This window comes from Caretta caretta, chromosome 1, assembly GCF_965140235.1.
Source record: "Caretta caretta isolate rCarCar2 chromosome 1, rCarCar1.hap1, whole genome shotgun sequence".
Classification (NCBI taxonomy): domain Eukaryota; kingdom Metazoa; phylum Chordata; order Testudines; family Cheloniidae; genus Caretta; species Caretta caretta.
This window is the reverse complement of record NC_134206.1, coordinates 336,814,921-336,842,234: the sequence shown is the minus strand read 5'-3', so window position 1 is coordinate 336,842,234 and position 27,314 is coordinate 336,814,921. Positions and strand designations below refer to the sequence as shown.

The 27,314-nt window shown below is 42.4% G+C and overlaps 1 protein-coding gene across 4 annotated transcripts in view; it reads left to right on the top strand.

The window, feature by feature from the left end:
* Positions 1 to 27,314, top strand: part of LOC125630489 (semaphorin-3D) — a 199,755-nt gene that overhangs the window by 138,955 nt on the left and 33,486 nt on the right. For all 4 annotated transcript variants that reach the window (XM_075124521.1, XM_075124522.1, XM_075124520.1 and 1 more), the window contains 3 exons: positions 10,548 to 10,662; positions 11,060 to 11,129; positions 13,457 to 13,601. In XM_075124521.1, the coding sequence (XP_074980622.1) occupies positions 10,548 to 10,662; positions 11,060 to 11,129; positions 13,457 to 13,601 (330 nt within the window). The remainder of the gene's footprint in view (positions 1 to 10,547; positions 10,663 to 11,059; positions 11,130 to 13,456; positions 13,602 to 27,314) is intronic.

Below are 27,314 nucleotides of genomic sequence, written 5' to 3'. Positions count from 1 at the left end.
TGCACCCAAATGATAAACCTTAGTTACACAAGCACACAAAGTCTTTGCATGTATATCCATTGCAAATTGACGGCAAACAGATTTCGTTCATGGAAATGTCATCATTTGTATGCAAAGCTGCACATACAGAAACACATTGAACCATATAGAAATTTGCCAAAATCACCTTAGGAAAATAAGTCCAAACTTACAACAGTCCACTAGGAAGGTAACAATTTCTTTTGAGATAGTTTTTTATTAGTTTCAGTACATTTTCACAAAGTTACATGCCAGCTTCAGTATACTGTAATGTACTGGACGTTGTCCAAGATCATTAAGGCTCAGTGTTAAAGTAAAAAAGTCATGATGTCATTCCTTGAAATCTATCATATGGTACATAAGGAACTAGCTGAAGCAATCTCAGAAATGGTTAGCAATTATCTTTGAGAACTCCTGGAGGATGGGTGAGGTCCCAGAAGAGTGGGGAAGGACAAGCATAGTACCTATCTTTAAAAAGGGGAACAAAGAGGACCCAGGGAATTAGAGACTGGTCAGCCTAACTTCAGTACCTGGAAAGATACTGGAACAAATTATTACATAATCAATTTTTAAGCACCGAAGGATAATAGGATCATAAGGAATAGACAGCATGGATTTCTCAAGAAAAAAAATCATGCCAAACCAATCGAATTTCCTTCTTTGATAGAGTCACTGGCCTAGTGGATGGGGGGAAAGCAGTAGATGTGATATATCTTGATTTTAGTAAGACTTCTGACACTGTCCCACATGACATTCTCATAAGTAAACTAGGGAAATGTGGTCTAAATTAAATTATTATAAGATGAATGTGACCAAAAGCACCCCTGTATTCATACCATACACAGCATTGTAGTAATCTTTGTACAAAATATGCCTTGTAAGGTATCATTTGAACATGAATAACTTGCTGGTCAATTGTATCGTGGTGAAATGTATGTAGCAGCATTATATGTAAATATGTGAATTCCCCCGTATGATTTTATTAGCACAGGTTCAAAACCAGACAGTCCTGCCTCAGCAAAAGTTGGTAAACAGGCCTATCCTAAACAAAGGAATGTGTGTTTACATCAATTTACATATACATAATAAACAGGGTCCTCAAAACAGCAGTGGGAGGAGATGATAGGAAACAGAACCATTTGCATGTTAACAAACACAGGTGGGGGAAGAAAGAGCATGGAGCCTCCTTCACCACCGGACACCATGTTGCCTTCTTCACTGTTTGGATAGACTTTGCTTTGAAGGGCAATCTTCAGAAGAATCCACTTCAAAGGTTCACTGGACTACAAAAGAAAACTCTAATTTATCTCTTTTCACCTAAGAAGACGATGGCACCAGCACCTCAGGGAGAGCTTCTGACAAAGAAAAGGGTCAGTCTCCATTTTAAACAAAGCCTTGTACCAAAATACGCTCGATTTAAGTTTTAGACTTCTAGATGTGTGTTTTCACTTTTATTTGCTAAGTAACCATTTCTAATTGTTATGTCTTATCTTTGAATTCATTTAACATCCGATCTTCTTTTGTTAATAAACTTGCTTTATTTTTAATCTAAACCAATCCAGTGCTGAACGGTTTAGTAATTCCAGTTGATTCATGATTACTTTCCTCCCAAAGCCTATACACCTGTTGTAATCTCTGTCATTTCACCTGAGCCTATTGATCTTTCTTTTCTGGTATGAATGGCAACCATCCAGCAGATTCCTTACTGTACAGTTAGATTTTCCAGTTTGGGACACATCCAAAAATATTTCAGAAGAAACTATGGGTGTGATGTGAAAATATTTTCTAAAATGAGAGTCGAGTTTTCCATGGCGAACCTAATAGTTCTGCACATTTGTTGTGAGTAAATTACAGCTCTAAAAGAAGTAACAGCCAATCTGTGAGAGGTACAGGAACTCAAAGCTAAAATAGTGTTGTCTCCCACACATAGTTCCGTCAGAGGCCATTTCCATAGGTGATGTGACCTGCTCAAACTGAGTTCCTTTCACTTTCCCTCCTGTAGTTTTCTCTCTGGATAAAAACATCCTTACCTGTTGTCTTAATACCTAGAAATGAATTGGTATGCAGAATTCCATCTTTATCCATCAAGTCTAATTTAACAATAACCCTTAAACAATAAGTTCATAAAATTCGCCCCAATCCTGCAATGATTCTACAAGGGTGGACTCCCGTTTTTGTGCTCATTGAGTGATTGAGGCTGTACTATATAATTTTAGACAGTAAAACCTACTACTTAACCTCCCCTGTGCCTTTTATAAGAAACAGCATCGCTCAGGGCCAGATAGTGGAGCCAGTGTGGTTCCTTGGATTGGGCTTTGGACTGGCAGGTAGGAGGCCTAAGTTCATTTCTGGCTCTGTTGTTAACCTTCTATGTGACTTTGGACAGATCACTTCACCTCTGTGCTTGCATTTCCCCTCCCGCCGTTGTCTGTGTTGTCTGGTTACCTTGTAAATTCTTCAGAGCAGAGCCTCTGTCTCCCTGTGTGTTTGTACAGCACCTAGTACAATGGGGCCACTCAAACAATAATTAGCAGAGGGGGAGGAGAGTTCAAGGAGTCCCCTCCCTCCACTTTAGACATTGGCACAGCTGCCTGGAAAGCCTTCCTTGCACCCCCAGGTCAGTGATCAGGCACCCCAGTGGGGGAGGGGAGGGTGTGCTGGAAGGAGTGTGACAAAGTGGAATTTTTTGTAATATTTTTAATGGATCCGCAGCTTCCCTTATACTTTGCATGGCTACCTAGTGGTGGTGGTTGGGGTGGGGGGGGGGGCGGAATTAAGTTTGCTCTCAGGGCAGGCTAAGAGACATGGGTGTGTGTCACCTTCCTGTCCAGGTAGAATTAATAGAGTCATTACGGGACTGGCTGAAACTGATCCAGATCAACAAGGGGTCCAGAGAGACCATGCAAGCTCCAGTGACTCATGGATCAGCACTCTCAGCTGGGAAGCAGAGCGGCGGGAGAACAAAGGGCTGGAAGGTTTGAGGTGGGGGATAAGTGTTGGCTTCTGGAGGAAGCTGGAAGTTCTCTCACCTGGGAACTGACTAAGGAGGTGAGACTCAGAGAGAGAGAAACACAGAGCCTGAAAGTGGAGTTCACTGCGGCTTGGCTGGGGCTCTGGGCTGACCAGAATGTTCTATGTGTTAGCCTTCATTTCTCTGTGCTAACCTAAGGGCTTCCTATGCTGTGTTCCAGTTGACTAATAAACCCAATTGTTTTGAAAACATTGCTGAAGTGTCACTGTAAATGCTTGGTGAGGTGCATTAATCCCTGAAGAATGGACAAGTCCCTACCAGGGGTCTGTCTCTGCTGGACTCACTGAACAAAGCTCATGGTGTGAAGCAGGAAGTGCTGAAGCCCCACAGGTGCAGTCCCAGGAGGCCGTGGCCTAACTTGAAGAAAGAGTGAGACCCCTTAGGGTCTGACATATCGAGGGGGTTCCTCCAAGCGACTGTTCCGAAGCTGGGAGAGTAGCACCAATCCTGTGGGTCGATGGCAGGGAGTATAGTGAATTCTTTGCCCCATAATATTGAATACAAGTGCTCTTTAATAGTAGTAGTATGATAATGTTTTGCAGTCCCAGCCAACATTGAGGCCCATTGTGCTAACCCCTGTGAAAATACATAATGAGAAACAAACACTGCTCCAAGACAGAATTATCTCCAGGGGAGACTGAGGCAGAGAGAGAGAGAGAGAGATTTGCCCAAAGTCACACAGGAAGCCATGAACTGGCCCAGGACTCGCGAGGCCTAACCCAGTGTCTAAACCACATGACCATCCTTCCTGTTATTTATACTTGTGTATATTTTTATTCTCTCTCTCTCTTTCTCTCTCTCTCTCTCCCTCTCCCACCCTTCCTGTGTTGCTTATCTTCTTAGGGCCTGATGGATGTAGAGCCAACTGAAATCATGGGAGTCTTCCCATGGACTTCAATATGCTTTGACACAGACCCTAAAGATAAAAAGCTCTTGGAGGAAGGGACTGTGTCTTTCTGTGTGTGGCCAGTACCTAACATAGGTGGATACTGCCGGAATAAAAATATTAGACAGTAATACTTAAAGAGTCACAAAGGAATTGTGTATTTGGAGGCGTAAATTCATTGACATTAGAATGTTGGCAGTTTCTCAATAGAATTTCATTGGTCTGCTGGAAACTTTTCCATAGTGCTGCTCTCTGTTGCTTAGGATTTTATTTGTTTTTGGTGGATCTATCACATAGCTAGAGCTTCAGGGTCTTTCGCGGTTCCAGCTCTTTTCATTTTGTTTGCTGGTATTTCCTTTTGTTCCTGCTAGGAATTCACTTTGGATGGTCCTTTTGCATCTTGCTGCAGGCACTAATTAATAGCCGCCTCCTTTGAATTCCATTCATTGTCTGATTTGATTTATGCAGTTGTTCAGGATAATTACTGTCTTTAAAGTTTTATGTATTACATTTTCTGATGTCTTCAGTGTTTACTGGTTTTAAAAAAATTACTTTTTCTGTTCTTACACTCGGTGTTACTTACAACCCAAATGAGAGATTAAGAATCAGTTAGGTTCAGGTGTTCTTTTGCTGTACTGCCATCTGTTTTCCTGTCTAGTGCATTCCAAGGCACACAGTTGTGAATTTTGATTCAGCTACATTAATGTCATCTACATATTTCCTAAAGTGACTGAAGAAAATGTATCATTTAATTTTATTTTCAATCCATACACTCCGAGATTAATAGTGGTGTGATAGATTTTACTTGCAAAAAGGTTAATGCTCAAATAACTTTTACCTATAACCACATGGTTTAGGAAACATATATTTTGTTCTGGTAAAATTGCAGATCAGAAAGACTCCTCTTTCTTTTTAATGAGAAAGAGACATATTAATTTTGTAGATAGAAAGCAAGGGCTTGAAATGCATCTACATTTTTGATTACATTCTTGATTTGACAAGGGCATTATATTTCCTAGTACAACTGTATTAATTTCAGTGTTGCCTCAAATATTTGAATAGTGACTAGAGATGGGTAGAAATTGGAATTTCCATTCCACAGAAAATTCTAATGTTTCAAAATTTGGTTTTGTTCTAAATCATAACAAAAATTTGAAATTTCCCATGGAAGAAACATTTTAAAAAAAATCAATTTACCATTGAAACATTTAATTTAGATAATGTTGAAACATTTATTATGGATAGGGTAAAAGCATCACTTTGATAATATCAAAACTGTATAATTATAATGCATATTAAAATTTATATTTTAAAAGTCAAAATGAAATTAATCGAAACAAGAGTCAAAATGAAGCATTTCAACATTATCCAAACAAAAAGTGAAGGTTGAAAGAGTTAGCTTTGACTTTGTTTTGTTGAAAATTTTGTTGAAATTCACACATTCCAGCAAAACTTCTTGATTTCAATGTGACTACATTTTAATGGCAGAAAATCATTCCATCGTTTTTTTTTTACCATCTCTAATATTTACAGTATCTCTTTAATGTACTGTACCAAGTCAAAGCAAGTCAAATTGAGACTGGAAATAAGGCATATATTTTTAATACTGAAGGTAATTAACCATTCGAGCAACTTACCAAAGGTTGTGGAGGATTCTCCATCACTGGCAATTTTTAAATTCAGATTGGATGGTTTTTTTCTAAAGGATATGCTCTATTTGGGGGAAGTTCTCTGGCCTAGTATGGAACGCAGGAAGTCAGCCTGGATGATCACACTGGTCCTTTCTGGCCTTAGAATATATTAATTTAACTTTTTAGATTCTTAATGAATAAGCTTCCCTAGTCACTAGTTAATTTGTGTGTGCTGTCTTTTTTTAAGTCTTACTATAACAGACTGACAACTCCAGGTAAATTATCTGCTTTCCAGCTGGCAGTGTATCTACAGCTGCCTCTCACTCCCAAATACACATGAGTAGCAGAGTTTACAGGCACTTCTTTATACTATAGAAGAAGGCATTTGAGGCGGAAGCATTGGTATCTGTTACAACTTGTGAGATTACAAAACAGTAAGTGCTAATTAAATCTTTATTTATATAGAGAAAAAATATGCGGTTTTAAGTGCCTTCTTCTGTAATGAAACAAAGTTTATTGTAAACACTACTAAGCCAGTGTGCTCAGGAGCTATAGACAGTGATACTTAGAGATAAGATTTCAGATACCTTTGGGCTGTTCATGTGGCGAGACTAGTCTGTCCATAATTCTATATTGAAAAACTAGAGTATTCTTCCTGCCCGTCCTCCTCTCAACACATACACTTAAATTCATCCTGCGCCATCCTCTCTTGCCATTGTCTCATCTTGTTGCAGTATCTGTTCTTCTGCACCCCACTCTACTGATTTCTCTTGGTGAAAGCCCCTTTATTTCGCCCCCCCAAACAGAGGTGAGGTATTGGGAGGTTGTCACGCAGGCTCACGTGCCACTTCCCACCCCCCATTTGTGTGAACACAGAGCAGGGCTTGCTCAGCCTTCTCAGGAGGGGGGCTCTGTCCTTCCCACACTGCGCCTCCCCCCACACGCATGTCAGCTCGCGGGGAGTGGGACGGAGCAGCCTTTCCCCTGCACTCTGGGTTGCTGCCTCAGCAGCTGGATGTCACCTCCTGGATTCTAGTGCCCACCTGTACCCTCTACAGCAGTGAGTGCCCATGGAGGACATGGCAAGGGGGTGGGTGGGGTGGGGCTGGGGGAGAGGGGTACGGCATGGGGTGTGGGAAGAGACAGTGGCATTGGGCAAGGGGAAGAGAAGAGGTTGGAGGATGGGGCAGGGACAGTGGGGAGAGAAAGGGGATGGGATGGGGCAGGGGACAGTGGGGAGACGAAGGGGGATGGGATGGGGTGGAGACAGTGGGGAAAGGAAGGTGAAGGGTAGGGGGAAGAGAAGGGGATAAAGGAATGGGCAGGGGGAAGCAAGAACCCAGCATATGGCATCCCCTCAGCAGCAGCAGCAGTAGCCCCAGCTGGGAGGCGGTTTCAGCAGCACCAAAGCAGCGACATCACAAAAGCTGCCGGTGCCAGAGTGGCCGCCAACAGCAGCTGGGACTCCCCCATTAAGCCAGCCCAACCCCCAAGTACCGGCTGCCCTGGTACCACTCCAGGCAGGGGAAGAGAGCCAGTGAGACAGGGAACCGGCTTCACTGTGCATGTATGTGTGCGTACATGTGCACATTCACACGCTTTGTCCCCCCACCCCCAAAAATAGCAGTCAAACTACACCTATGGTGGAACTGTGCTGGTTTACAGCAGCTGAGGATCTGGCTGAGGATCTCTCCATTTCAAATTATTTCTTGTTATTCTCCTACCTGCATAGTCTCCTCCTCTCCTAGGCTTCACCACCCCACCTCCACCCCCGTACTTTGAATTTCCCTTTCTTAATTTTCTCTCTCTTTTCCCGTCCCTTCTCTTTCACCCTCTTTCCAATCTACTGCTCACCTCGCCTCTGAAGGTTTCATTATATTAATTTAGTGGGATCTGCTACCCATTGAGGTTGCGTCTGAGCACCTGACAGTGATTAAGTGCAGTGAGATATTAAATCAAACCATCCACGAAAGACAGACAAAATAAAATAGCTCCCCTTCCATGTGTCACTGAAGCGTCAAGCAGATGTTTGGCCAAGATGTGCTATAGACAGGACTCTATAGGCCTGTAAAGATGCTATGATGGACTGGGGATCATTTACCAAAAGCTCCATACCTTCGGCCCTCACTCAGGAGGATCTAGGGACTGTCAGCAAACGTGCCTCAGATGTTGTAGGGTTTGAATAGGAAGAGAGGTATGTTCTAACGTAACACATTCCTAGATTAGGCCCAGGTCAGAACCAATACAGTGAATTGAAATGGGACGTTTATGTGGTTCACAGGGCACTATTGTGCTGATGTCAGTGCGCTCCCATCAGCAGATAGATAAGCATGTTCTGTTGTAGCTGAAATTTCTAAGCAAATTGCGAGGGCTGAGGTAGTTAGAAGTGGTGTGGCGAAGTCTGCATCCAGGAGGAAAGGTCGTGCTTACACAGCTAAGCGCAGATATCGAAAGCAGTAGTAGCTACTGTGTTACCTGAGAATCCAAGAGCTGGGAGGTGTCCAAAATTAGAAAAGCAAAGAACCTGCATCATTCAGATATGAGAGAAAAGAGATGTAGAGCTGAGTGTTCGCTAGGTACTGATGTTTTCAAAAACAACCATTCCCCTGTGTCTCTCCTGTGCCTTGCCCTTTTTGTGTCTCACTGCCTCTTCCACCCAGGCGTGCCTGGAAGGGTAGGAGCTGCTGCTGGAGGGCAGAGGATGTTATGGGTGGAACGGCTTTTCCATATGTAATTTCTGTACCCGACATGTTCACCCTGTGGTTACTTTGTAGAGCACTTGATGAGAGTCCAGGTGCAGCCGGCAGGTCACAAGATGCTGACCTTCCTCCTTGTGTCAGTCGGTGAAATAAAATATTACTGGCAATGAGTAGCACAGGTTCAGCTGCTTGCTGAGTCACTGATCAAAGTACTTAAGCATGTGCTTCACCTTAGGAAATGAATTGGGCTACTACTGTGTTTACCATTAAGTTGGTGTTTCAGAGCTTTGCTTGATCGGACTTAAGGATTGGGAGCCACGTTTCCGGTCTGTAGTGGCAACGGAATGTCTCTAGATTCTTCTCTCAGGCGTTCCCCTGCTTCCCCAACGTCACTCCAAATACCAGACAGACATTTAGAAACTCCTTGCAGTCTTTTGAAAACGTGCAGCATCAACTAGTGAGCCGATAAGGGGACTCTGGTGGAAAAGATAGATGTAATTTAGCTGAACAGAATTGCCAGATGCATGAAAAGCTCAGAGCTATTTACTGTTTACGTATGTTTCGTTGCTTGTGCCAGAATGCTCAGCTGTTGCACCTCCAAACACAACACACATGTACAGAGCATACTTTACTAGTCACGTAAGGCTGCTAATTTTGACACCTGTATAATAAATCTGTTGGCTAGATGCAAACCTGCAGGCTGTGAAGGATTTTAGAAAAATAAGCAGAGAGGTGACAGTTCTTGTAAGAACTTTGATTCAAAAGGTAATAATTACAAAAAAAAAAAAAATTAGAAACTGAGCTAAAAATATTTAAAAGGAACAAATACTGGGGAAAAAAGAGAAGTCAACAGTTAGTCAGCTGAGAGTGCATTACCAGAGAAAAGCAGCTCCTTGCAAAGTGAACTTTGACATTTAAGACCACGCTCCTGGATGTCTGTAATAGTTATCATTCAGTCACTAAGTGCTTACAGTCGACTCCTTAAAAATTTAAAACTTCATTCCAGACTCAACTCCTTTTTTTCATTTTTTGACAGCTGATGAGTATATTTTGTTAAGCATATTAATATTTCAGAAACAGGTTTTTTTTCCATGGTATCCCATTTGTTTTATACTTGATACTTTAGAAAATCCCCAAACCTTTGAGCATTGATTGTTAGGGCTATAAGGGTAGCTCAGAGGAAATGGTCTAGAATGGAATTTAGCAGAATACTTCACCAAGAACGTAGGTTATAGTAATTTGACCAAATTTTGCCCTCCCACAAACCTCCCTGTGAACTGTGTACACATAACTAATAGCATATGTATATTTAGGTTTCAGAGGAACAGCCGTGTTAGTCTGTATTCGCAAAAAGAAAAGGAGTACTTGTGGCACCTTAGAGACTAACCAATTTATTTGAGCATGAGCTTTCGTGAGCTACAGCTCACTTCATCAGATGTTTCCACGGTAAACATCTGATGAAGTGAGCTGTAGCTCACGAAAGCTCATGCTCAAATAAATTGGTTAGTCTCTAAGGTGCCACAAGTCCTCCTTTTCTTTTTGCATATGTATATTTGTAGAACAATTGGTAGGTACAGTAATTTGTCTTTGGGACCTCCGCCCCAGATGATCTGCACCATTATTCTGTATGTAAAAAAATTCCTAGAGAACCATTAATTCCAGAATGACTCTCTCTTGACAAGAAGAGACCACATGCTGGGAGAGGTGTGGCTTTGGGCATTTCAGCTGTGGAGTTGTTCAAAGAAACTTTGCAAACAGATTTTTGTATAATGGGGAAAAATGTATTTTTTTGAAAAATGACTAGTTTGACCAAATAAACTGTAAAAAAAAAAAAAAAAAAAAGAAAAAAGAAAAAGGGGGGGGGGTTCTGAAGGGTTTTGTTTTGTTTTGTTTTAGCTTTTTTGTTCAAACTAGGCTTTTTTCTGCACAAGGAGTAAAAGAATACAATCACAATTGGGATAATAATAAACCATTTAAGTTTCAGCGCCAAAGTTCAAAGTCCCAAGGCTATGAGCAACTAAAAATGAGGTTACAAAGAAAACCACTCTGCAGCCTTAAATACAGCAAGTCTTCCTGCACCTGCAATCTTAAGCATTTCTTGTGAGATATCTGTTTGTGTTAAACATTTCCCATTAATCCATCTTCTACTTTAAATATAGAAAGGGCAGACTAGAAATACACCCTGTAAAACACTGCTCAGAATGGGATCAGCAGATATTTTAGATACTTATGTAAAATTGCCTTATTTAGTCATTAAGCAAAACTTTTTTTAAAAATATTAGAATGATATGGGAGGTCAACGGAGCCTAATAAACAAGTGGACAACTTTCCTGAAAGCAAGACTGGTGTGCTCGATACCTGGCCCTGAGGGAGCAGACACATACTTTGATGAGCTACGTAAGTTGAACTGATCTTTACTATTTTGTTCTGTAATCTGCTCTGTGTTTTGGATTTACAGAAACTCAGGGCAGTGTTCTGATCTCACTCACACCAGTTTTATACTGTGAGCAACTCCACTGACTTTACTCCTGGTATACAGCTGGTGTAGGTGTGATCAGAATTATGCCCTGTTACTTTTACTTGGCTTTTCCCATTTAGGGAGAAGTTCAGCTGATTCCAGGTGGAATACAGCAGATGGCAGAACTCAAAACTTCAGCAAAATTCACAGGACAAAAAATTCAAAATCAAACAAACATAAGAATTAATTGTATGTTTACAAAGCTCCAAATGATAGGGTGGTAAATATGAAAATGTTTATAGGCTGTTTAATAAAAAGAAACTTTTCCCATTACAGAAGATATTTTCTTACTTTCCACAAGAGATGAGAGAAACCCTCTAGTGTATGGAGTCTTCACTACTACAAGGTATGTGTAGGGTCACATTTGCCCCTGGAATCCAATCCTGAAGGCCTCACTCAGGCAAAAACCTCTTAAAGGCAAAGGGAGTTTGCCAGAATAAGACCTGCAGGAATGACCTCTATTCCCCTAGGCCAATATTTTCCAAAATGTGTGCCTTAAGTTATGCTTCATAGTCCTTATGTAGGCATCTAAATAAGTGCCCTAATTTTAAAAAAAGAGTCAGTTGAGAAACAGGTGAATTTTTCACAAAAATCTTCAAGATGTTGAATTTCAAAATTAAAAAAAAAAGTTGATTAGCTTTCAGAGTACCCAACCGCGCTCCTTTTGAAATAAATTCATTCTCCTCTGCTGCCAGACCCTGATTATCTTGTGAGATCAAACAATATGCTGTTGGTCACTTTTCACAATAAAGCACTTTAGAGCAGTGGTTCTCAAAGCCGGTCCGCCGCTTGTTCAGGGAAAGTCTCTGGCGGGCCGGACCGGTTTGTTTACCTGCCGCGTCTGCAGGTTCGGCCAATCGCGGCTCCCACTGGCCGCGGTTCGCTGCTCCAGGCCAACGGGGGCTGCGGGAAGCGGCGCGGGCCAAGGGACGTGCTGGCTGCCCTTCCCGGAGCCCCCATTGGCTTGGAGCGGCGAACCGCGGCCAATGGGAGCCGCGATCGGCCAAACCTGCGGACACGGCAGGTAAACAAACCGGTCCAGCATGCCAGGGGCTTTCCCTGAACAAGCGGTGGACCGGCTTTGAGAACCAATGCTTTAGAGTGACACATCAGAATAATAGGTGGGGATGGTAATAAGATAATACCTTCTCACCTCACAGGAGGGGAGTGGGGTTGGAAGATTAATTAATGTTTGTGTAGTACTCAGATATTATAGCGAAGAACGTCATAGAAAATCCAATGAGGAAATTAATAATTCTATTTTCAGAGCATGGTTTGAATAGTGTGCAGTAAATGGGGCCACACATTGAACAATAAGGTTACAACAAGATATTGAATAACTGCTGATTAAGTGAGCACCCTCCATCCTGTGAACGGAATGAGGCAGAAGTCCTGTGGGTAAAATAGTGTGTGATCCTGTAATTAGAGACGGTATCAGAATGTATACACACAAGGGGGTGAGTTAAGTTTGCACTGGCAATCTTACCTCTGGCATCCTAACTTTTGAGTATTTGACTCCACATCTTAATAATGTTTAATGTAGGTTTTGTGTGTCATGTAATCTACCTGTTGCAGATGGAATGGAATTCAATCATTCTAGATATAATTTCTATATCAGTTTGTAGTAGTCTTGATTATTGATTTGCATTACAGTAGCACACAAAGGCCCTAACCAATATTAGGGTGCCTTTGGGCTAGACTCAGAGCATTCACATAGTAAACGAGTCCTCATCCTGAAGAATTTATAATCTAAATAGACCAACCAAAGGGGGAGGTGTCAAAGCAGGAGAGTGACATAGAGAAATAACTTGAGTTGTCCAGGTCACACAGTTGATTAGTGGCAGAGCCAGGAGTAGAGCTTAGGTCCCTGGGTCTCAGTCCAGTGTGCAAAGTATGAAAGACACTATAAATGTCAACTATAAGAACAGTATGAATATAATATCAATAGGATGTGTGCCGTATGCAACAAAGCCTCTTGGAACCTTCATACAATTCAGCCAATAAACTGACAAAAATTGAACCCAGTTATAGGATCTTCCCTTAGAAGATTACATAGCCACTGAAGCTATACAGAAGTGAATGAATGTCCGTTTCGTCACACAAAGTGTAAGATTAACACGTTTGCCTATGGCTTGGTTTTGGTTAGATAATTCAACTGTCTTTGTTAGAAAAGACACATAACATTTTATTTATTTATTTTTGGTTTACAATGCTCCTACACATGCCTCTCTAATACTCTGATTGCCTGAACAAGAATTAAAACACAGAATGTTAAATACAAACTGAATGTAATGGGCTGTCCTTCAATCTCTAAAATACACACCCCAAAGTCCTAATCATAATAAGGAATAAGAGGTCTCTGGATCCCTTCACCCACCAAGATAAAAGACGTTTTTTTCAGTATGGCCAAAAGGTTAACAAACCTAGTCTCCAGCGAACCAAAGTTTTAAACTGTAATTCACAGTTATATTATGTATGAGAGTTTTCAAGCCAAAGATATAATCTATACTGTACATAATTAGCACCACCCTCAGTTATAATAATTCTCAGGTATGGGACTTGATCCAAAGTCCATCAAAATCAGAGGACTTTTAACTGTCTTCAGTGAGCTTTGGATCAGGCCTATACTGAAGATTTTAAAATGTGATTATAAACATGCTTCATTTCTTTCAGCTCTGTATTCAAGGGCTCCGCAGTTTGTGTGTACAGCATGGCTGATATCCGAGCTGTTTTCAATGGCCCTTACGCTCACAAAGAAAGTGTGGATCATAGATGGGTACAATACGAAGGACGTATCCCATACCCCCGGCCTGGTACAGTAAGTGTCTCTTTAATTATATACTTCTATTTTTACTCAATGACCATATATTATGTTTCTGAATGGGTAACTTGTATTTTCCTTTCAGGATGTTTTAAATTATCCTCTTAACCCTCCTTCATGTTGACAGCTCAGACTTCTACCTACCCCTTTTTATATATAACTCTTCCGTTTCTCTGAGATAACATTGTGCCCAGACTGTCTATTTCCTGATGGTCTCTCCCACTCTGGGCTCCTCCTGGCTATATTTCCATGTGTAGGTGGAGATCCTCTCTGAGACACCAACACTTCATAAATAGCAGAGTACTTTTTTCTGATGACTATTAAATGATGATGATACATGTTGTTTAAATCTTGTGTTTCTCTGTTTTGCTATATCTTACAGACTTTGGTTTTGATAAAATTCTGTTCCCTTAGATGTGACCATTGATTTTGACTCTGTCATTAATATAAGTTATTTTAAAGTAACATAAGTAATTAGTTGTCATAAATTTTAAGCTATTCTGGTGAAAAACTGATTGATGGGAGGAAAAAGTAAAGCTTAAATCAGGAAATACTTCTCAGTAGTAATCCGCTAGGCCAGGGGTGGCCAACCTGAGGCTGAGAAAGAGCCAGAATTTACCAATGTACATTGCCAAAGAGCCACAGTAATATGTCAGCAGCCCCCTATCAGTCTGTCCCCAAGCCCGCTCCCAGTGCCTCCCACCCACCAGCAGCCTCACCGATCAGCACCTCCCTCTCCCTCCCCGCAACTCCCGATCAGCTGTTTTGTGGCATGCAGAAGGCTCTGGGTGGGGGGGAGGAGCGAGGGCACAGGGGCTCAGAGAAGGGGGTGGGAAGGGGCAGGGCCTGTGGCAGAGCCAGGGATTGAGCAGTGAGCACCCCCCGGCACATTGGAAAATTGGCACCTGTAGCTCCAGCCCTGGAGTCGGTGCCTATACAAGGAGCCGCATATTAACTTCCGAAGAGCCGCATGTGGCTCCGGAGCCACAGGTTGGCCACCCCTGCCCTAGGCCCTGAGGGGAAAAAAGTTGGAAAATTGAAAAAAAAAAACCACTTCTTTATTTCAAAATTTATAATTTAATTAATATTTCAAATACTGACAAAATGGTTGACCTACTCTGTAGGTGGTCAAAAAAAGGATCATTTTTAATGACAAATTTCCCACATTTAAAAATAAAATTAAATATTGAATTGGAAAAATTTGGACCAGCCTAACCATGTGTAGAGAAGAGAGCCAGCTCCACGTTGGGGAGGAGAGGAGAGAGGTGGGAGCCCTGTGTAGCTCGAGACATATAAAGATAGACTGGACGGAGCACGAGAACAAAAGTTCTCAAGCTTCTTTGTGGAGTAATCCACATCTTAATAGAGATTGTCTTATGGGCCTTTTCCCTTCCTATCCATGATCCTACACAATCATACATTGCTGTGAGAAACTGATTACGTGACAGAGTAAACCATGTACATATTTTATGGCCTGATGTTGCCTCTGTCTCAGGCAATAATTCACTATCTAATTTTTGCTCTTCCTTTCAGTCCATCTCTCACTCCTATGTGTTCTGGTCATCCCCCATTTCTCCTTTATTCCCACCCCACCCCATTTTTTTCTCAGCTGTCTGCAGGAACCAATAGTTATTAGACATCTGTGATAAATACGAGCACATTATAAGCTGCTTGTCTGCCCAACCCAGGAAGGACTAATGTCATGCCCAAAGTCTCTTTCAGGCCCATGCCGCAGGGCACAGTTTATCAGTTCGAACACAAAACTCACAGAAACACAAAACGCTATTCCTCTGACCAACACAGGCTGCATTACCCCTGAGGCCTTTTCCTTTGCTCTTCTATCTCCTATTCCTGGCCCAGCCACAGAAACCTACTTCCTTTCAATAGCTCCCCTTTCAGTGGAGCTCTCTCAGCCCTTTGTAGGGAACACCCAGCCCCTGGCTCATAAGGGGGCAGCCCACCCTTTTATGTACATGCAAACAGGTAGACATTTTGATCCAGATTTTCAATCGAGACCTTTAATTTGGAATGACGCCGCAGTTTATGGTTGCCCAACCAGAAATACCCAGGGCTGAGCATGGGAGGTGAGATTCAGAAATCAGGCACTAAGTGTCTCTAACTGCCATCCAGAATTTGAGGTACCCAAAAGTAGAAGCCACATTTGACAATTTGGACCAGAGAACGAACCAACGCTTGCATTCACAGCTCATTACTAAAAAATGCAAGTGCAGTTACTCATAGGCATAAAATAGTGCCCACAAAACCAGAAACTGTCACAGGCCCATGCTGTCTATATCATTGGAATTACTCGTCTGAAACTCCTGCTATGCCCAAGAAAGATGAATATACTAAAACTTCTGTCCTGCCTAGAGGGATCTTTTTTTTGTGTATTAGCCATCACATGCATGAACTGAGATTCACAAGGAAGGAAGTGTGTATGTCAGTGATCCTGTCAGCACTGATCTGTTTCACTGGTTTGGATATCCACATCTGAAAGAATTTTAAAGGTTGCAAGATTTAAAGATAAACTGATACTTTCCATAACCCTTCCCGTAAGTCTGCAGCTACTTCCTTTAAGCACCTGATAACAGCTATGAGAGAATGGTTCCATAAAAAGTTAGGGTCAAATACTAAGGGCCTCCTGACTCAATCTTTTGTCAGTAGACGTCAGTAAGAGTTTTCCTGAACAAGGGTTGAGTAGGGGATATGGCTGTTAGAGAAGAAAGTGCTCTCAAAGTGGTTACAATAATTTACTTTAATAATACAGTAGTACATGTTTACATTATATCTATTTATATTTAGTATTTTTAATACTGGAATCTTTTGTCTTTACTAAGATGGAATTATCCCAGATCTGAACATCTCTGAAATTTGGGGATTTAGTATTTAGTACCCCAGTTAGGATAAATTGCTCATGAATTATCCGCCACAGCTGCAGTTCTGTTTGGGCACTGGGTGAAAGTACAATAGCCACTCTGCTCAAGCAACCCCTGAGGGCAGCATGAGAACAAAAACGTACAGTCCTCAACTCTTTTTTTTCGGTGGTTCTGGGCAGCATGCTTCAGATAAGGCACAGATATCAACCTTCAGACTTTTCAACAGCTTGACGAGGAGAGTGGCTTAGCTGTTTCGGACAAAGTTTGAACATCCCAGGCCCAATTTTACATATGCTGCCAACACTCAGGATACAGGAATGGCCCTTTCACAAGTTTTCATTGGGCATTTTTTCCTCAGTGGCAGAGAAAGTCTTGGCCATTTCAGCTCCATATTAAGTGGTAGGACACAGTCAGCAATGAGGATATTTGTAGCCAAACCCAGCAATGGATGTCCATCAGCACTAGTTCAATTTCGCCAGCTTTCCTGGTATGGATATAATAGGAGGAAGACCAACAAATTACAAAACCTGTTTACCAAGGAATGCAGCTGCTCAGATCAAGATCACATGGTCACCAAAAGATTTGGTGATGCAGTGAGATGGCCAGTGATGGACATAGACTGAACATCCAGCCAGATTGTTCTAAGGACCTAGCTAGAGATTGATCCCAGTGGTGCTTGATCTGCAAGGAGACTACATCCCTTTGGGAGGTGCCTTGATGATAATGATCTGAATCAGGATCCAAATTCAAATTAAGTGGCAGGACCCGCATCTTGTAATAGGCTAAACCAAAACCCTGGATATGAATAGTCTTAAACTTTGGGGAAGAGGAAACTCCCTTTGTGTTATACTCCCACATAAGGTTCTGGGCAGATTTGCAGCCCCTCTGATCAAGGGAGCACAGAGTTAATACCAAGACCCTCCACCATGTAATACAGAACCCAAAAGAGGGGACGAGATGTAGTTGGAAACATGCTTCCTCCCTGCCTATATGCCAGTCAGTAAAGTTTGCTACACACATCGGGGGATAGGAGGTGAGGTATGCTGCATGTCTTAAGTGTGTTGCGTTTTGAGTGTTCTCTGGATGCTGGAGTCACTACCCCTCAAGGTCAGATGTCACCTGTGGTCCCTCTAGCATGGGGTAGCTTAGTACTGCTCAGGGCTATGCAAAATAGATACAATTTAGCCCTTAATAAATTAGTATTTGGAAAATAGAAAGATCTGTATAAGGGCTAAGACACAATTAGGGTGTACAGAGCTCTTCCTGGATTCATTATATTTCTTATGTTATATGCTATGGGTTGCTTAAAAAATGAATACACTGTGAAATGTATTCCCTTTGATGTTGGGCTTCCAGAGATGTGTTGGCTTCCTTTAAGCATTTATACAGAAGCTGGAGACTGTTACCCTAATTTAACATTCTACTCAACTAATGTTATCTCCGAATTAAATAAAGCTGCTCTCTATATATGCTGTGACTACGCTGATATTGAAATTTTGACAAAATGCTTCCTGTGGCAATTTGTGTTAGCGATGAACTCCCAGCATGACCATGACATCATGACTCCATAATGCTAAACTGTATAGAAGCAGCAGGATCCCTTGTTTGCTTCAGTTTCTTTCTTGCATTGTTTGCCTGCCCTCTGGTGTTAATTCAGGGACCATTGATACACCACACTCCTAGGCTTGGTCAGTGTGTGATGTATGCCTCTTTTGGCCGGGCCTGTCCCACTGGTGTAAATTGGAAGCTCTAGGAAATAATGGAAATTAAACAAGGGTGAAATAACTGAAATACAGTATGCTGGAATTTGGGAGCTGAAGACAGGGACAAATCAAAAATAACATTAGGCAGATCTGAAATGAAGGTCCGTTTGAAAAGCAAGCCTACTTCATTCTGATTTTCTTTCACCTCTTAAAAATTGAGATTGCATAACTGCTGTTGCCACTAGAAAACACTACCTAAGGATTCAGCCAGGAAGCTACCATTAACATTAGAAGAAGATCAGGACTAAATCTCCAAAAACTCTGTTTAAAATGTATTCTGAAGATTTTCACACTTATAATCAGTGCTTGATAAAGTTCTTATGTCAGGTAGAAGGCATAAGAGCAGGATTTTGATTAAATTAGGGGAAAAGTCTTTTAATCTGTCTACTATTATGGCTATAATCACTGGTATCTAAGCACCTCACAAAATCCTGGGTTTCTGGGTTCTTTGTTTTTCAGAGCATTACATTTTTTTAAAAACTGTAAAATGATTAAAACTAAAATGAGATTCTCAGATGTGATCTCTTCCTTACTCTGGGTCTCTCACTTTTCTGTAGAGCTCCTCACCATAACATCTAACACTGATCATATTTCACATCTCTTGTCCCCTCTGCAGTTTTGATGCAGATAGTGGGGGTGCTGTACATCTCATTCTAACTAGACTGAACCCCAAGGGAAGCATCCTTCAAAGCCAACACTCTCCGCCAAAAACTCCCACTAGCCCACTCTCTGGTTGGCTTTCCTGCTGTAATAAGCATGTGTATAAAACATTGAGGTTACACAGGTGTCATTTATTATTTGTAGACTAATCTCCCTGTTGCTCCTGATCTTTATAGGTTGGAATGCATTCCTCACTTCTCCAATTCAGCTCTCCTTTGATCTCCACACTGTAACTGGGCTGCCTTATCAAATGAAACATTTTACTTTATGTTGTTTTCCTGAAGAAACCTCCTCCACCTCCTTACTAATATGCTTTCCCTGATATGAATCACCTTTGAGTTAACAGCAGATTTTCTGAACTCAGCGAATCTTAGTTGCCTTTTGCACTTGCAAAGCTTTACAGAGAGCTCTACAGTGTCACCTGCAAAGTCAAGGGCACTTAGTGGATCCTTCTTATTCCTGTCCACCTAAAAGCAATTATCTCAATTTATTCCTTAATATCGACAATGCCAGTGCGTTAACAGGAAACGTGATACAGCACGTTTGGGGCAGGCAGTGGAACCTTGAACAGAGGAGCGGCTGATTCCAAACACCACCTGAACTAACATTTTTCCTCTTGTGGGTCACTCTAGGATCAGGCATCAGCCACGGGAATCTGAGCCTTTTTAAAAATATTTCCCTTTCTTTAAAAAAAAAAAAAAAAAAAAAGAGGTTGGTCCTTGACCACCTTGCTGTTTTGCTGCTCCCCCTGTGTGCCTAGCCAGTGGGCTTGCATGACATGTCAGTAATGTTAGTGCAAAATGCTGCTTTCTAAACTTCCCTGTGGATCCCGCCTGCATATTTTGTGCTGTCTTTATACACAGAGATACACTGATAGTGTTTTGTTTTGTTGTTCTGGTTTTTGTTTTCTTTAATTGATCAAAGCGATACATTGGCATCCATCTGTCTGACGCCATAGAATCATAGAATATCAGGGTTGGAAGGGTCCATCTAGTCCAACCACCTGCTCAAAGCAGGACCAATCCCCAACTAAATCATCCCAGCCAGGGCTTTGTCAAGCCTGACTTTAAAAACTTCTAAGGAAGGAGATTCCACCACCTCCCTAGGTAACCCATTCCAGTGCTTCACCACCCTCCTAGTGAAAAGGTTTTTCCTAATATCCAACCTAAACCTCCCCCACTGCAACTTGAGACCATTACTCCTTGTTCTGTCATCTGCTACCACTGAGAACAGTCTAGATCCATCCTCTTTGGAACCCCCTTTCAGGTAGTTGAAAGCAGCTATCAATTCCCCCCTCATTCTTCTCTTCTGCAGACTAAACAATCCCAGTTCCCTCAGCCTCTCCTCATAAGTTATGTGTTCCAGTCCTCTAACCATTTTTGTTGCCCTCCGCTGGACATCTTCCAATTTTTCCACATCCTTCTTGTAGTGTGGGGCCCAAAACTGGACACAGTACTCCAGATGAGGCCTCCCCAATGTCGAATAGAGGGGAACGATCACATCCCTCGATCTGCTGACAATGCCCATAATTATACAGCCCAAAAGCCATTGGCTTTCTTGGCAACAAGGGCACACTGTTGACTCATATCCAGCTTCTCGTCCACTGTAACCCCGAGGTCCTTTTCTGCAGAACTGCTGCCTAGCCATTCGGTCCCTAGTCTGTAGCATAGTCTATATGAGAAAATTTTAAAAAACATCTTTGCAGATCATCTGTTGTGGTGTCTTTTCCCCATCATATTTGTGGAGCTTCTGAGGTTTCATCTCCTCCCATACTAGAGTGGACAATTTGATCTAGAATTGCGCAAAATAATAATACATCTAAGTGATCTACAAACAAGGTAAATATCATTGTCCCCATTTTACAGATGCAGAAACTGAGATGCAAAGAGACTTGCCTGAAGTCACCCAGCAGGCCAGTGGTAGAGCTGGGAGCAGAACCCTGAGATCCTGAGTTCAAGTACAGTGCGCTACACTACCTCCCTAACCAGTGGGCAACTCCTAACTCTCAGCTGTACCTGTGTAAATTAGGAGTAACTCCCAACAATTTTGGTGACGCTGCTACGGCATTTATGTTAGTGTAACCAGGATAATAATTGGACCCAAAGCAAATAGGGTCTAATCAAACTCCCATTGAAGTCCATCAAAAGACTCCCATTGACTTTAATGGGTGTTGAATCAATCCCTTAATGTTTTGTGAATCAGATTTTACACAGTAGCTGAACATGTGTGCACAGTATGTGTGTTTTTTGTAAAACATTTAACTTGTGTGTTTGTGAAGTTACCTTTCATAAAAGCAATGAACTAACAAATCTTGCAAGAGTGACTTACACTCTGGATATGTTCTTTGTAGGCTTCCACCCACTGCTAAACTAATCCTCCCCTGACAGATGCTAGTCACATCACTTAATACGCTACTGGAAGGCTCTCAGATACTAAAGTGATGAGAGTACTATAAGAACCTATATAAAGCAGAATTCCAGTCTTCACATGCAATATCCCTGATGTTCCAGTCCTGTGCCCTCTGATGTGAATTTAGAACTGCCACTGACTTTAGTGGAAGATGAGTGTCCATGTCTGACACACCCTCTGGTCCTTCTGGATGTACACTAATGTCCTCTATGGAATGGGTGGAGATCACCCCTCTCATTTTCACTTGTGACATATGCCAGGATGTGACCTCAACTTTCAAGAGGTGAAAAGCTACTACGCTCACCCACTGTGCTGCCTAGCCCATAACATCATGTGTCATGCTGATTAGTATGAAAGGAAGCCCAAGCCTATATAGATTGTTCTGTAATGATGGGTGGAGCTGTTTGGTGACTTGCCAAATTCCTGTTGGTGGCTGAGAATCATTTTTCATTCCCTTCTGCAGTACCCCGTGCCACTGACAGAGATGTCTCTTGGCACAGCTAGCTTTGCCAAGAACAACAGGGTTGCACCTGGTCAGCTGTTCTTAATGGTCAGGCTGTTCTAGGACATGATCCAAAGCCCACTGAAGTCACAGTAGACCCCACTCCAGCCAACTACTGTGTGCAAGCATCCATGGTGGCCCATTGAAATAAATGGGCGGGGATCTGCTGACACTACACACTGCAGGATCCAGGCCTTTGGGAGTAATATAATTATTTCAGTTCCAGATTGGTAGACATTTTGCTCTCAATCCCACAGATGATAGCAGGTGATGTCACCTCTCCTACGTCTTGTGTTCTTCCACATAGACATTTCTAGCAAGATGTTTAAATGTCTCACATTCTAGCTCTCAGAACATCTATCACATCTTCTAGTCTTTCCTGCTAACTTAGATTTTCAACATGGTATTCAGAAAAAAACAGAGTGGCTGGGATTCATTTGTGAATGGAGGAGCCACACAAAAATCTCTAGAAGATGTGGACTGTGCCATATAAAGTATAACATATTTAGCTAGTGATAATGCAGATGACAGAAAAATATACAAAGGAGGGAAAAATAAATTCCATCAATGGGGAGCTATTGAACATCTGGAACCCGGGGAATCTGGCCTGATTCTACTCTCACTTATGCTGATCCAAACTCCAGTGAAGAAAATAACAAGGAGTCCGGTGGCACCTTAAAGACTAACGGATTTATTTGGGCATAAGCTTTTGTGGGTAGAAAACCCGCTTCTTCAGAGGCATGGACCTGAAGAAGTGGGTTTTTTAACCATGAAATCTTATGCCCAAATAAATCTGTTAGTCTTTAAGGTGCCACCGGACTCGTTGTTTTTATGGATACAGACTGACACGGCTACCCCTTTGATACTTGGTACCAGTGAAGAAAATGAAAATCTTTTCATTTGGTTCAATGGGCTTTGCCTCAACCCCTAAATGTATAACTACACCATTGTAATCAGTTACTGAGTTCCCAAAACAGTGTAAATTGGAGGAGAATTAAATTTGGATTGTTCAGAAGGATGGGGATAAAGAGAAATTTCCCTGACGGCTGCCCTGAAAATGTACTGTTTAGCTATGGCTTGGTTTGTTTACAGCTATTGTTCTATCTGAATTTTTTCTGCTGACACTATAGATCCTTTTGAATTTCTCTGGAAATCAAAAGGGTTTTGACTAGCCTGTGAATGGATTTTTAGATTCGTGACACACACTCTGTATTTCTCTTTGCTACATAATATCAAAACAAATTATTCCGTCAGAATTAAAATTACATCATTTTCTTCACAAATGAATCTCACTATAGCCAACCTTCAGGGAATAACCTTGTAATGGCTTTTGTTTGTGAAAGCACATCAGACAATGGAACATGGGAGATCCTGCTCAGAAAACCAGAGGATAAAGACCATATGCAAATGCTGGCAAAATGCCACTAAGAATAACTCACAGCAAATGAAAATATATTTCCAAAGGAGACTTTTACAGTATCCAATTGACATATCTCCTTGTCTTTCTTTGCTTGTGCCAAACTCTCCAGAGTTGCCCAGTGAATAACTATCACACGGTAGTAATGCAAGAGCCACTGTATTTTCCAGTTGAGTCTTTAATTTTTAGCCACAGTGGCACATCAAATTGTAGGTTGACGCTAAATGATGGGACACTGGGTACATGATGATGTAGAGTGCAGTTCTGCCTTTCACTGATGTAACACCTCAAGAATCTAGTGTAAAACTTTCAAAACCTCCTATGTAATTTAGGCATAGTCAAAAGTGACACAAGGACAGTGCGAGTTAGGTGACTAAATATCTTAAAATCTGGGCCGTAGTAGGCACTAAACTGCAATGACTTTCAATAAGACTTAGGCTCCTAACTGCCTAAAAGCCAGATTTTAAAAGTATTTAGACACCAAAAATTGCAGCTATGCCTAATTCCCATTGAGTTCCTAATATTTGTTTCTTTAGGCATCTAAATACATTTAAAAGTCTGGCCCTAAATCACTTTGGAAAAATGGGATTTAGGCTGCTAGGTCATTTAGGTGCTTTTGAAAATATTACCCTTAGTCAAAAGTTACTTTTTTCCTAACTAGTTTCTCTCTTAGGAGACTTGTGCAGTTTTATATGCAGATAAAACTCCCTTTATTTGCAGAGAATAGTTACTAGCTGTGTTTACCACAAGCCAAACTTCAAGCTAATTTGTCTTTTTGGCTGGACTAGACTGTACAGATTGAATTTAGGTATGAATGTAGGATCCACTTAAAGGACAAATGTCTCCGACCTGGTTTACACAGCTGGTCTCTGCTCCGATCAGACCCGCCAACAGCAATTCCAGGCCCCAGGGCAGAACGGTCAGTGGTCCCCCACGCACGCACAAGCTGCGCCCGTGCGGACACAGTCCACCTGACATTTGGGCGGTGCTGGGCCTGCGCTGGCTGGTGCCCAGTGAACTGCAGCTGTGCTGGTGGGCTCGCTCTTCCGGCACAGCCAGGGCTTCCATATGCTCTCCCAGTTGGGTTGCCAATTATCTAATTGTGCAAACCCAAAGACCCTTGCTCTGCCCCTGCCCCGTCCCTTCCTTGAGGCCATGCCCCTATCCCGCCACTTCTCCAAGGCCCCACCCCCTGCTCACTCCATTCCCCCCTCCCTCTGTCGCTCGCTCTCCCCCACCCTCACTCACTTTCACCAGGCTGGGGCGGGGAGTTTGGTTGCGGGAGGGGGTGTGGAGTACGGGCTTTGGGAGGGAGTTTGGGTGCAGGTTCTAGGCTGAGGCAGGGGTTTGGGGTGTAGGAGGGAGGCAGGAGGTCAGCACTTACCCCGGGTGGCTCCCGAAAGCGATTGGCACACCCCTCTGGCAGCGGCTCCTAGGCGGGGAGCTCAGGGAGTCTTCGCATGCTGCTCTCCGCAGGCACCACCTCTGCATCTCCCATTGGCCGCAGTTCCCAGCCAATGGGAGCTGCGGAGTCAACGTTGTGTGGGGGTAGCACGCAGAGAACCCCTGCCCCACCCCGCACCCACCAGAGGGCCATTCCAGCCACTTCATGGAGTGACACAGAGTGAGGGAGGGCAGGAAGCCTGCCTTAGCTCCACTTTGCTGCCGGCAGCAGTGGCCGGGGGCCCCCAGGTCCTTTTAAATTGCCTGTGCTCCATAGCAATTGCCCCTTTCCCCCTCCTCCCCTGCGTCGGCAGGCCTGGCTCTGATCTTGTGGTTTCCCTGCTGTGCATATATAGAACTATCCCTGATATCAATGGAAGTTCAATGCATGTATATAGAGCACTGTCAGAGTGCAGATCTGGTATTGATCTGCTAGAAGAACTTTGTTCCGTGTAGCTGTCTAGTTATCAAAAGAGGGACCTCAGTAATCATTTGCCAGAAAGTCTCTACTTTATCTGCAAAATAAGTCTGATTGTTACCTGAATGCTAGTAATGCACACAAACCATGAAGGGAGGAGAAGGCTCAATCCTTGGCATAGTATTTATCGTACATAGTATGACTGTTTTAAATGTAATATAGTAAGCAGCAATATTCACTTTAAAGGCCTTCATCAGTCAGAATGCTGTGCCCAGTTCTGGTGTCTAGGCTATAAAAAAAGGGTGCTGCAAAGCTGGAGAAGGTTCAGAGAAAAGCTACAGGAATGATTTGGGGTCTGGAAAACCTGATTTACGATGAGAGACACAAGGATCTCAACCGGATTATGTTATACAAGAGAAAGATAAAAGGTGGCTTGATCACCATCTGCAACTCCCTACTCAGGAGAAAAATAGTCAAAGAGAGCTGTATAACAGACAAAGGCATAACAAGGGGAGAATGATAAAACAGTTCTTCTTCAGTAATGCAGACGGTGGTGTTTTAGCAGCTGTAACTTTTGAGTAGATTCCCATTAGGAAATGTGCCAGGGTACAGGCCACTAAAGAGTGACTGCTCCCCTGTTCAGCCCCACTGCACCAGCGCTACAGAACCCCAACCTTGGCGAGAGAAATCTGCAGTTTGGTCTCTGTGGTCTCTTGAGACAATCTTCTGGAATACTTCATAGAATCATAGAATATCAGGGTTGGAAGGGACCTCAGGAGGTCATCTAGTCCAACCCGCTGCTCAAAGCAGGACCAATCCCCAATTGTTGCCCCAGATCCCTAAATGGCCCCCTCAAGGATTGAACTCACAACCCTGGGTTTAGCAGGCCAATGCTCAAACCACTGAGCTATCCCTCCCCCCACTTCTGTTTACACTTCTCCCCTTAAGTTTGGGATCTTTTCTGCATCATTTTACCCTGCTCTGTGATGTGTAGATCAGGGTATCCTATGGCCCTAAACAATTAAGCAACAGCACAGACAGTGATGAAAGGAAGCATGTCTTGTATTTGTATCCAGGCAATTCAGATTTAAGAAGCTGGGGACTTTCCACTGAAAACCACCAGAGGGCACAGTAGGCTAACTGTTGAAAAACACACAGCAATTGAAATAAAATGGGTAGACAACGTAACAGGTCTTTCCTTTCTCCCTCTATTCCATACACAGTTCACTTGACTGACTCCTTGTTAAACAATCTGACTCACTTGTCTGACTCCTTGTTAAACAATGGGCCTCTAGCTCTTCCAGAATTGAGCGTATCTCCCTTTCAACACTTTTAACATTGAAAATAGTTACAAAAATCTTGAACACCAGAAATTTCTGGGTGTTTTTTCTTATGTTACTTTATCGTTTTTGGCTGAAAACTGTTCACTCTTCATTATCCAAATGTCTGTTGAAAAGCCCTTTAAAATGTGCCACATACAACTCTGAGCACACTGCTGGCATGGACCAGATCAATAATAGTCATAATTAATAAATTCAGTAACCCTTGACACCATGATTGGTGATAGTAGTATAAACGTAATGATAGCTGTAATTGTCACACAGTCTATTAGAAGAAGGCACAGACAAGCTCTTTGATTGTGGTCTTCACACCTATTTACTGATATATCTTAAGTCCCAAAGGTAACTTTTTTTAATAAGTTTCATTAACAGACCTTTTACTTGAATGGAGGAAAATAGAGTCTGAGTGCTTGAATTCCTATAGCCCCTATTAGAGCTTCATATAGTGCCTCCTAGGCAAAGCCTTCCTACTAACACGGCCTGCCAATCCTTTCTATCCCAAACTGGCAACTGACCTGCACTCCCACTGACTTCAATGGAAGGTCTGCCTGAGAAAGGTTTGCTGGATTGTCCAGGTGAATAAGTGACACCAGAAACTGCATCGCGTTTGTGAAAGAGAGTGTTAGTGCAAGGGTCTGAAATTTATATTACTGAGAAGTGGCAATGGAATAGTGGAAACAAATGATAAAGTTTCAGAGAGTTTTAGAAGCTAAAGGAAAATCAGTGGGAGCGGAGAAAAACAGAAATGAGGATAAAAGGGACAGGCTTGTAAAGACACGAAAAATGAAAAGACAAGGAGAGGGAAGTGGAAAAACAAGGGGGAAAGTGGCAAGCTGAAGACCCCAATGCAGAGAGTTCTTGGATGGTCTTTTTGAACAGCCC